Below are 12,038 nucleotides of genomic sequence, written 5' to 3' on the forward strand. Positions count from 1 at the left end.
GTAAAGAAATGTTCGAGGAATATTGAATGTTTTCAAATAGATTATTATAAATATTGTAACATTGACTAATATTTATAAGAATTATATAAACTAAATTGCAAAGTTGAAATTATTTGTTTGAAGTACATTAGAACTTTAATCAGAATTAAAAATAAAATCTGAATTATTTTCGACATACAAAAAAAAATTTTTTTTTTTAAAAAATGAAAAAAAAATTGAAACAAAATTTATTTTTGTCCAAAATCAATAATTTTGTTAAAACAAGCAGAAAGTTCTTTGAATCATTTAAATCGGACGCTTAGTTCTCTCAAAAACTGCCATTTTTTGCACATTTAGCTCTGTATCTTTGAAATGGCTGAGCCTGCCTTTGCCAAAAACTAATAACCACTTCTCCCAATCATTACTAATTGAATGTTTTTTAGATCATTCAAATCGCATGCTCCGTTCTCTCAAACCCACACACACACACGCACACATCCATTTTTTCTGAGGTGTGCCAAAATGTTCAGAAACCATCAAAACGTCGAGAATTGCAAAAATGTTTTCGATTTTTGGATGATTACAATAACTTACCCTACGGGAAGTTAATAAATACTTTAAAATCTTTTTAAAAAAAATCTTAATAATCAAACTTTTAATACCGTACAAAATTTACAATAATTTTGTTTTTTGATATTCATTTATAAAACGGGGAAAGAGTCTAGTATGTTTCTTTTAAACAATTAAGTTCATATTCTACCACTTCCGTCCAATTATGTATACATGTGTGTTCCGTAACATGTATGTGTCGTCATCTCGAATAATTTGGGCAAAATGCTTGAGCGGAGCAAATGGATCTTTGCTATATGCAACACCTGGAATTTGAACCACGACTAGTAATGAATTCGTTACAAGCATATTGCAAGTAAAATAGTAATTGCCTGTTAACAACTTTCTATACAATTACTGTTAATTAACTGCCTATTAGTAAATAGTAAATTCTTGTGCCTTCTCGTTATGTAAAATACTAACCAAAAAAACAACTTTATTGAAAATGCTTGAGAATATATATTGCTAAAATATTACTACTATAGTTACTAGATTCTAACTTGAATCAGGCTAAATTCTAATCGGGGTTCAACTTGAAAGTTACTAGATTCCTACCGGCAGGAAGTTAATAATTTAATTTAGACTAAAATTCACAAAACTGTCCAAAAGCCAAGCGGATTCTAACTAGATTTCCAACTATATTCTAATCAGGTTCTAACTTGAATATCACTCTAACTGAACTTAATTCTAATCAGATCTATAAAATCCTCATGATACTTTCGTTAGATTCTTGCATTTTTTTTTGATTTTAACTAGATCCTTTTTGGATTCTCTATTTAAATTAAAATTGGATTTTAATCGTATCCTAACTAAGTCGTATAAGATTTTTACTAGCTTCTTATAAGAAACTACTATAAACGATTAATAAATAAACTAGTGGTGTGTATGGCATCGTGCCTTAAGGCAAATTACTGAAACTTCCCGTACCGTACGAAATGTTCGAGTAATATTAAATGTTTTCAAATAGATTATTACAAATAAATACTGTAACATTGTTCAATATTTATAAGAATTATATAAACTGAATTGCAAAGTTGCAAATATTTGTTTAAAGTATATTAAACTTAAGTCAGAATTACAATTAAAATTTGAATTATTTTCAATATATAAAAAAAATATTTTTTGAAAAAAAAATTGAAACAAAAAATTTTCTCAAAAGCAATTATTTTGTTAAAACAAGCAGAAAGCTCTTTGAATCATTCAAATCGAACGCTTAGTTCTCTCAAAAACTGCCATTATTTGCACATTTAGCTCTGTATCTCCGAAACCACTGGATCTGCCTTTGCCAAAAACTAATCACCACTTCTTCCCGTCATTAAGAATTGAATGCTTTTGGATCATTCAAATCCGATGCTCCTATCGCTCAAAAATTTCTATTTTCTGCATTCTTTGCTCCGTATCTCCTAAATGGCTAAATCTGCCTTTGTCAGAAACTAATCAGCACATCTCCCTATCAATAGGAATCGAATGTTTTGTGAACGTGGACAAAAAATTGTATCCATACATACATACATACATACACACACACATCCGTTTTTTCTGAGGTATGCCAAAATGTTCAGAAACCTTCAAAACGTGAAGAAATGTAAAAATTTTCAATTTCGATTTTTGAACGATTACATTAACTTACCCTACGGAAAGTTAATATGTATAAATGATTTTCTTATAGTATTATTATCAGACTCTTATTGGATACTTGCTAAATTCTAATTAAATTTTTACTACATCCTTATTAGGATCGAACTAGTCTATGTAATTGAATAATTTCTTGATTCTTATTAGATGCGGACTAGATTCGCATTGTATTTTTGCCTTCTCTCTCTATACATATATATTTGTATATGTATATATAAGGTTGTCAAATATCTCCCTTCCGTGTATATATATATATATATATATATATATATATATACGTGTGTGTGTACTGTATTTTGTAAAAATCCGACACAATGAATCACTAAAGTCTCTGTGCACCAATCTTTTACGAAAAACAGAGTTAATTTTTTTAATAAACTAGTCAATCTTATCATGAATAATAGCTGTAATATTAATCATAATTAATAATAATTATTATTATTATTTGTTTGCAACGTGGCTTAAGAACGTACTAAAAAATAATAGAGTCAGTGTTTAAAATTATAATTCACATTTTATTCTAATTCTAGATTATTTATTCTAATACATTATCACTTACAATTAGGCATATAAATAAAAACATTACCTTAATTATGAAAAGTTAATGTTATAAAAAATGTATTAAGTACTAATATAAACTATATAAGTTTTGCGTTTGTTCAACATTATAAGTGTTTAAATAAATAATCTTAATATTTTTGATACAAATTTTTGTTCCTTAACTTCTAATTCTAACTAATTTATGCTAGTTTTTTTATTACTAACAAGCTTAATGCTAATTCATATAATAGTATCTAAATTCTGGTCACTGATTTGATCCAATCCCTCTGATCGGCCACTTTAGCATACACTCCTGGCACTTTTGGTTGCGCGCATCCTCTGCCCCAGGACACAATTCCGATAAGTTTGCCGTTAGCGATCATCGGCCCACCTGAGTCGCCCTGGCACGAATCCTTACCGCCGGCGTCGACCCCGGCGCAGATCATGCGATCTGTGATCGTGTCTACGCCGTAGGCAAGAGAGCAGCGCTCGGTTGAAATCAAGGGAACGGCGACGGCTTGTAGAGTCGATGGTAGAGGGCCACCGGACTGTGGGGAGGAAATAGAAAATTTAAACTAGTGGGTACGCCACTGTTTCTTAAGAAAAATTGCTTAAATTCTGCGTCATTTTTGACTTTCAAGTATTCCCAGAATTTTGATTTTTTTTAAATTTAGAAAAATTCTCAAGGTTTCAAATACGTTTGTAATTTGAAATATCTTGTTAAACAGTTGGGGTAATCAGACCGCCTTCTTCTTACAAAAATGTATTATTGTATTTATTTATTGCTAATGAAATCTGAGTGCTAATGAAAATTATGTAAATTTAGTTTTTGAACTGTCCAATATGATTCATATTGAGATTGCATTTTAGATGTATTAATAACTATTGATTGGGCGAGTATTAATAACTATTGATAGGGTGATGTATTAATAACTATTGATAGGGTGATGTATTAATAACTATTGATAGAGACTTAAAGGTCCCCGGGTAAAAAGGTCCACCACCAAACTCAAACACTAGTAAAGTTAAGAATTTTTTAACAACAATATTTGAAAGTAGAGGGAAAAAGATGTATAACCAGCGATCTCCGATTTGACTTGATTCTTACGTTGTTGCTATCGGGAAAAAACGGCAATGTTTGCAAATCTATAGCGGTCTTTCGTTGTTATTTGTTTTGGTTGTGACGTTGTGAGCACCGCTTTTTAGTTCGCGAGACTTTAATATAATGTTTAAGTAAACGTTATTTAATTGTTTTATAAAATGCATTGTTAATTTTAAGATAGATTGAACAGTTTTTTATATAACCTCTATAAAATCTTACATCTGGGTGGGGTAAAATGTACCAACTGAACCTTGTCCTGGCAAAGACGTGAAAAATAAAAAATAGGTAATAAGAAAATAAATCATGTTACAAAAAGCAATTTTACAAGAGATATTATATATAAATAATTATTCCAACTCCGCTGATGACAAAATACATCAAGATTATTTACATTGTTATCTCTGTACAAAATGCGCCCATGAAATTTATGGGCTCGTCCGTAGGTAAGCGATTAAGAGCGACGGGACTTGTTTCAGAGGTCCCGGTTTCGATGCCCCCTTCGAGCAGCCTGTTGTCAGGCAGCAGTGACAACGATTTTTACTTGAAAATATAGATAGCAATATGTTTCCAAGTGAAAATAGCCCTTGCCCGGCATTGCTACACCAATAAAATGTCAGCCCTATTAGATTTGTGGGAGTTGTGATGATTATGACAATATATTAAATTAGAAACTCCCAACAATAAAAAAATATAAATTTATTAACTATAAAAATATTTCGATATCAAAAATATACATGACATGTCCGATTGTTTTTTACAAATCAAAACCAGCCTGCTTGATATCGCCACAGATTAATTCTAATAACAAAAAATCATCAAATATGGATGGATTAACCATTGGGTTACCATCTAACAAATACGAAGTAAGGAGAAGTTTCAGCCCAACAGCTCACAGGACGTAAGGTTCTGATTGCTGTTCAAAAACAAAAAAGAAGAATAAAATTTATATTTTGCATTGGTTGAATCATGTAGCTATTATTTTGTAAAAATCGTTCTAAAATTAAAATAAGGCATTGGACCTGTTTACCCCTTGGCCGTTCCAATTTGCCCTGTCTATGGGGTATAAATACAAAGTATGAAACACATTTCTACAATAGTGAATTATAGCTGGGAGTTCTACTGAACATAGTCAGATAGTTGTTTGTTTGAAATGTGTTATTTGTTGTGATATAATTGGTTTGGGTTTCACAATTTAAATGCTCAAAGTCAAATTGGACCCCGCCGAACCCTACATCTAAAGTGCAATCTTAATTATGAATTTATGGCACTTACAAATAATATACTGAAATCATAATTAATTATAATTATACTATAAATATAATTATAATTATTTAATATAATATAATTATAATTATAATTATAATTAACATACCATTTTTGAATGGACGCTTTCTAAAGGCCACTTATTATTTTAAGTGATTTCTATATTCTAATTAAGTAAGTTTTGATTTTACGTCATTAAAATTTAAAAAAAAACTTACTGAAAGTGTGCCCCAGCCAGTTATGGTGGTCAGCAATCCTTCTTTGAAGTTTTCTCCTTGTTGTGGCAGCATAATAGCTCTAGTAGATATAGACTGTCTAATGGGTTTTGCCATTCGAAGTAACGAATAGTCATAATCGATATGTTCTGCATTATATTTTGGATGAACAAATATTTCTGCGACATCGATTACAGTACCATTTCGATCACGGAACGAGCTCCCGACTCTGATTGAGAGGACTCCTGGATTTACTGACCTATTTGAAAATATGTAAATATTATTGCATTTTGTTTTGTTCTGTGTGTGTTTTTTTTGCAGAGTTAGAAGAGATCAGATTATTATAACCTAAGTCTTCGTGGTTTATTTTTACAACAATTTTTATTTTATGTAAATAGATTTTATACATACGCAGTGCAATGAGCTGCTGTTAAGATCCATTCTTCACCTATTATGGAACCACCACACGAATGCCATCCATAACGCATGATTGATACTTGATGAGGATGGTCTTCGATTCTTGTTTCGTAGCCTCCGACTATCCGACTATCTTTTAAATGTGGTCTAATGGCACCTAAATTAACCAAAATGGTATAAATAGGAAATATTTTAAAAATATTTTCAGAATTCATTCTATATCTGTGCAGAATTTAACTGAGTAAACAAGTAAATATGTGTACAAAAAATAACTGAACTTACAGTTAACCACTGCAATTGCCAATATTAGTAATATTGGTAGAAACATCATAAAAATAAAAACAACCAATTTTATTAAAAATTAAAAAAATGCTAATATAGCGTCAAACTTCCCTGTATTAATTTGATGCTTAATGACCGTTTCATCTAGTATTTATATACTAATTCTTATCAAATCTCAGCACCAGTGATATTCATGTATTGCTTCAGAATGTCAACATCGATGATGTGCAGTTAAAATAATTGTGTCGAGATACTTGTTATCGGAAAATTCATCAATATAAACATACTTGTGTCATCACACCTGTTCAACAATCAATAACATTCTTAGAAAACATTTAGAAAAAATGCAGTCAAAATAATTAGCGTTGATAATGTTAAGATAAGATAATAATAAGGAAATAACATGTTGTAAACATTTCATTTTAGCAATCTCTATTCAAGTAAAAATTGTGCAAGAGAAATCAATCAAAATTGATATCAGTTTATATCAACTTTTAATATTAGTCATGTTTGATAGTGATGAGTAAGAATTCTTTTTGACACTTGTATTTTAAAAAATATTTTATATGACTGTGGATCTTCCGATTGATTATTAAGCCTTTTTCATATTTACATTTTTTTTCATTTCATTGTGTTTATGAATTAATCTTATTAATATAAATGAAGGTATATATAATGTTCTACAATAATTGATAATATTGTTGATAGGCGTCAAAATTTGCGTATTTGCTGAAAAAATAATAATTTTCTCCTGCAGCTTCTGGAAGTCGTTAACTTAAAAATGTATAAACTATGTACAGCTATTTTTAATTATTGCATTTAAGTACAATCTGGATAAGAAGACAAGAAAAAAAGTCTTAGCCTTAGACATACTTATAATTATTATATTTATTTCTAAGCTAACCGGTATGTATGTGTAAAAAATAATGTGTAATTTATTTTTATTTGTAAAATGTTACTATTATAGAAGAAAATAAAAACAAAGTAAAATGTTACTATTATAAAGATTATAATACTATATGCAGATTTTCTGCCATAAATTTAACAAAACAGATTATGAAAACCCAATTGAATGATAAGTTTAATTTCTTCTGAATATTTATGTATGCCAAACAACTTAATGACAAATATATATTAAATTCAATAATTATACCATTAAACCAAACAAACAATTAATTTATTTATTTAATGAACATGTTGACTAACACTAGTAAATACTTTTAAACAAATACTTAAAATAATTATTGCAGCACATTAAGAGCTCTTCATACTAGATTACATTGTATCATATCGAGCTTAAAAGTAGGTACAAAAATTTTGAGTATTATATGTTTGGAGATGAAAGAATACTTTAAATATCTAGTTTGGTTATCAAACATTTTTATATTATTTTTTTTTAGTTTTGATAAATTATAAAAATATATCTTTAATGTAAAAGTAATATTGACTAATCCCAAAATATTATTGTTTCTCTAAAACTGCATAATAATTGGCATGTTCAACCTTACAATTTCACAATTTTTTTCTGTTATGGTATAAAATATTTAAGCATGCTCATGGATTCAAAATTTATCTGGAGATCTTATATCGATAATAAGATAGTACTAATGAAAATTAAACAAAACATTAAAGAAAATCCAAACTTTCTCTAGACGATCTGTTCAAAAAGTTTTCGTAATTTTCGTTTTTTCAAAAAAATATTTATTTATTCGTCTACATTAATGTGGTCCCCTTCAAAGTAGTCCCCCCCAGATATAATACACTTATGCCAGCGTTTTTTCCAATTTTCGAAGCACCCTTGATATTCACTTTTTGATATGTCCTTGAGCACTCTCGGCGATTTTCTTCAATCGAGGAAAACCGCCGTCCTTTCATGGGTCTCTTCAACTTTGGGAATAGGAAAAAGTCACACGGAGCCATATCTGGTGAATTTTTGCACTTTGCAACACTTTATTTCATTTTTTACGCAAAATTTAATACAAATTCTTTGACTTTTTCAATTCTTCCATTGTAAAAATCGCCGAGCTCAGAAAAACACGTCGAACCTTAGCGACTACCACAGACAAAGTAAACAGTGAATATAGCTGAAAATTTCATCATACTTTAGGGGCATGTATACCAACACAATAAAAAAAAATTTTGACAATCAGACACTCCAGACCCGCGAAATTTAATTATTAGTAATTCCGGGTACTTTTTGAACAGACCATGTATATATATATATATATATATATATATATATATATATATATATAGTACTTATTGACAAGACTATCATAATTCCAATTTTATATAAATGTATTAAAAAATATACCTTAAGGTATCGAGATTTAGCAATGTGCTTGCAAAAAAATAGTCAACAAATATTTAGCGTATTTTAGCCATCCGAGGGCTGCAAACTATCTGAGGGCCGTCTCAGACTTCATCAAGAAGACTCAAAAAGAAATGGTCTTGTGACGTCCTAAACCTAAACCTATGAAGGGTGTCTGATTTGTTTCAATTTTATTATTACATTTCATTTTCTTAATCATTCTTATGATATCTAGTTTTGTGTTATATGTAATTTATTTTGTATTTTTATATTTTCTTGTTTTTCAATCCTCCACTTTATGCAAAAAACCGTTTCAAATTTCTTTGAAAAAGTAGAGATAAAACAAAAAATAATTAATAATACAAATATATTGGTTAAAAATTAGTACCTACCTGGTACCTATAGTGCATTGCAGTGAGCACTGCTACTCTGTGCACATCGCACAAATAATTTTGTATTAATTATAATGTTGTATAGTATACTAATTTTGTAATTTTTTACTGTTTTATAGCAAAATTATGAAAGTGGATATAATATATTTAGAGAAATATCATGACATTTTTGGCCAATTCTCGTTACCAGTCTATATTTGTATGAGCTGGTAGTAACAAACTGTCAAAAAATTATGTATTTGCTGCACGATCTGGCGTTGTACACATTAAACCTAACCTACAAAACGCACAAACATCAAACAATAATTTTGTCATAAGTGCAACTTCCTGATGTCTCTTTGATAACACATACTGAAGATGGGTTTATATTATATGCATGATCGCACAACAAATATATAGCGTTTTGACAGTTTGTTACTACCTCCTCGTACAAATATAGACTCGTAACATAGCATTACCGTAACGTTTTTAGATTATTCTAGAATTGGCCCCTTATTAATTTCGAATTCTTTTCTTATATGTTGAAGTGATTGCATCTAATCGGGAGATATTTTTTAATATTCATCTTTCAACTATAACAATTTCTCTCGTATATACCACACATCAGTCGCTTTCTCTTACATTACTTATTACAACTTATGCGCATTACATATCACTCACTTTCTTTCGTGTGTATATTGCACATTACTCGCTTTTCTTTATTTATCAGAGATTTTCATATATCTATCTTAGCTATAGTAATATTGACTACTTTCTATATCTCTTTCTAGCATTATTTTATCAATCTGGGAAGTACCTACACTGCTTGTTCTCTGTCAATTATACCAAACTATTTCCCTCGTACATATTACAATGCACTCACTTGCTATTATACACAATTTGCATTGCTCGCTCAATTTGAAAAACATCACACATTACTTTTACTTTCGTGATTATTTCTAATCACCACTCTTCCTCTTTTATACAAATCTCTTAACTCTTCTATACAAATAACCTACTCTCCCTCCCGACATGTCATAGCTTACTTATTAAATATAATTTTTCTTACTTATTAATTATAATTTTTTTTCTCTTATTATATTATCTAGCATAGTCGATCTTTGTCGATATCCATTAGGCTGTCGCCAGTGGCGTACCTAGAACTTTTGCCGCCCGGGGCGGTCTCCAGATTGCCGCCCTTTCAATTATAAGTCAGTCAAATAGTAGTTTTCATAAATTAATATAAATAAACTAGTGGTGCATGGCATCGTGCCTTAAGGCAAATTGCTGGCACTTTCCGTACCGAAACATGAAATTTTTAAAAAGATTAAAAATTTTTGAAATCTGAAATAAATATATTTTTGAAAATTTCGAAAAATTTGAAAAAAATTGCTTTTTTTGAAAATTTTTTTTTATATTTTGAAATTTTTGAAAATTTGTAACTTTTTTTCAAATCAATCGCGCTGCGCAGCTGTTTTGGAGACCCCGTATCTTTGAAACGGCTGGACCCGTTTTGCCAAAAAACTGATTAGCACGTTTTATCATTACGAATTGAATGTTTTGTTCAAATAGGTTGATGCGTGTTCTTACAATCATCGACGAAAGTTTGTATCTAAACACACAAACACATCCATTTTTTCTAAGATATGCCAAAATTCAGAAACCTCTGAAACGTAAAGATATATAAAAGTTTTCACTCGCGACATTTTCGCGATTACTATATATAACTTACCCTACGGAAGTTAAAAAATTATTAAGTTATTTAATCAATATTAATACAGAGTAATTACAACACAGAGTAATTTTTTTCAGACATATTTATATGCACTCGTCAACATATTTATATAATGCCCTAAGGCTTTGCAGACCTAGCAGACCCCGCCTTCCGCCAGCCCTGATTTTCAAATGAAAAATTGATGATTTAAAAAAATATTGATAAATCACTTCAAAGTAATCATATAAACTTTCCAAAAGAAATGGCATTTATAAGCTGATATAAAAAAATATGAAAAATCGCTGAACAAAATCTTAAAGATGCTTATACGAAATCAACGAATTTTAATGAATACAATAAAATAAAATTATTAACCTGTTCTTAAATTAGAATTCAAAATTTACACTAATATACATTTATATACACCGAGGAATAAAATTCTAAATCATATGGTTAATCATAATTTATATAAATCAAATATTGACAATAATAACAATCATAATGATCATTTATAATTCAAGAAAGAAAACCAGTTGGTACTGGTATTTTCCCTTGAGGCAAATTACATGATCTTCCCCGAAATGTGTAAATAATCGACTTAATCAATAAAAAATAAATTAATTTATGAGTGATTAAAAGTATTCCGAGTGGATTTATTACACATCATTGCAAACGAACGAACGAACACGTTAACTCGGAGTATTTTCTAAAAGCAAATTTTCAAAAATCAATAATTTTAATTAATCTATAATTATAATTGAACCAGTTTCCGTAGACTTTAATGGTTTACTATGTTCAAGACCAAGTATATTATCGTTATATCAACTAAATCATCTAAATTTATTTTTAACAAACGTCAAAAAAAAACATTTTCTCTAACTTTGATAATTTTTTAAAATTAAACTACTTGTCGTAAGGCCGTAATAATTCAGTAAGTTCTATAAGGCAATGATATACATCGCCAAAGAAAGTTTTATAAAATCGGCTTAAATTTTTTTTCAAAAGTTAATTACAAGAAAACGGCTCGGTAGATTTTCACTTAAAACTGATCAGTATCAATCCCAACTAATCTTTCGAACAGTTTCTAATTTCTTGAAATCGGTTTGGTAGTATGAGCTTAAATGTGGACGAAAGGTTTAACACTTCTTTCCAATTACAAAGAAACGGCTCGGCCGATCGTCGCACAAAACTGAGAAACGATATGCCTCATCGAGATACATCAAATGGCTTTTAAATTTCTGAAATCGGTTGAGGCCTTTTTGAGAAAACGTCGATCAAAGGTCTAATTTTGGCAAATGCCAAAAAAAACATACTAATTTTTGCAAACTTTGACGAATTTTTAAAGCTAAACCAGTTGTCGTAGGACCGTAATATTTTAGTATGATCTAGAAGACTATCGTATCTACCGCCAAAATAATAATCATAAAAATCGTCGAAATTTTTTTTGTTAAAACTTTATTATGAAAACGGCCCGGCCGATCTCTAACAAAAACTAACTAACTCAACACGATTTCCAACTAATATCTTTCGAACGGTTTTTGAATTTTCAAAATCAATTCAGAATTGCAGGCTAAAACGTAGACGAAAAATTTTTCACTTT

The 12,038-nt window shown here is 29.6% G+C and overlaps 1 protein-coding gene across 1 annotated transcript; it reads right to left on the reverse strand.

Annotated features, from left to right (window-relative positions):
• Positions 1-3,017: 3,017 nt before the first annotated feature.
• LOC113378833 (trypsin-7-like) lies at positions 3,018-6,151 on the reverse strand. The gene is made up of 4 exons (XM_026619449.1): positions 6,043-6,151; positions 5,755-5,917; positions 5,347-5,602; positions 3,018-3,311 (listed from the first exon to the last, which is right to left on the reverse strand). The coding sequence occupies exons 1-4, from the start codon at positions 6,089-6,091 to the stop codon at positions 3,018-3,020; spliced, it is 762 nt and encodes a 253-aa protein (XP_026475234.1). The 5' UTR covers positions 6,092-6,151.
• Positions 6,152-12,038: the final 5,887 nt, after the last annotated feature.

The sequence above is a fragment of the Ctenocephalides felis genome, unplaced genomic scaffold (genome assembly GCF_003426905.1).
Source record: "Ctenocephalides felis isolate EL2017-DRISC unplaced genomic scaffold, ASM342690v1 CF-g0.4_SCAFFOLD_01886, whole genome shotgun sequence".
NCBI lineage: Eukaryota > Metazoa > Arthropoda > Insecta > Siphonaptera > Pulicidae > Ctenocephalides > Ctenocephalides felis.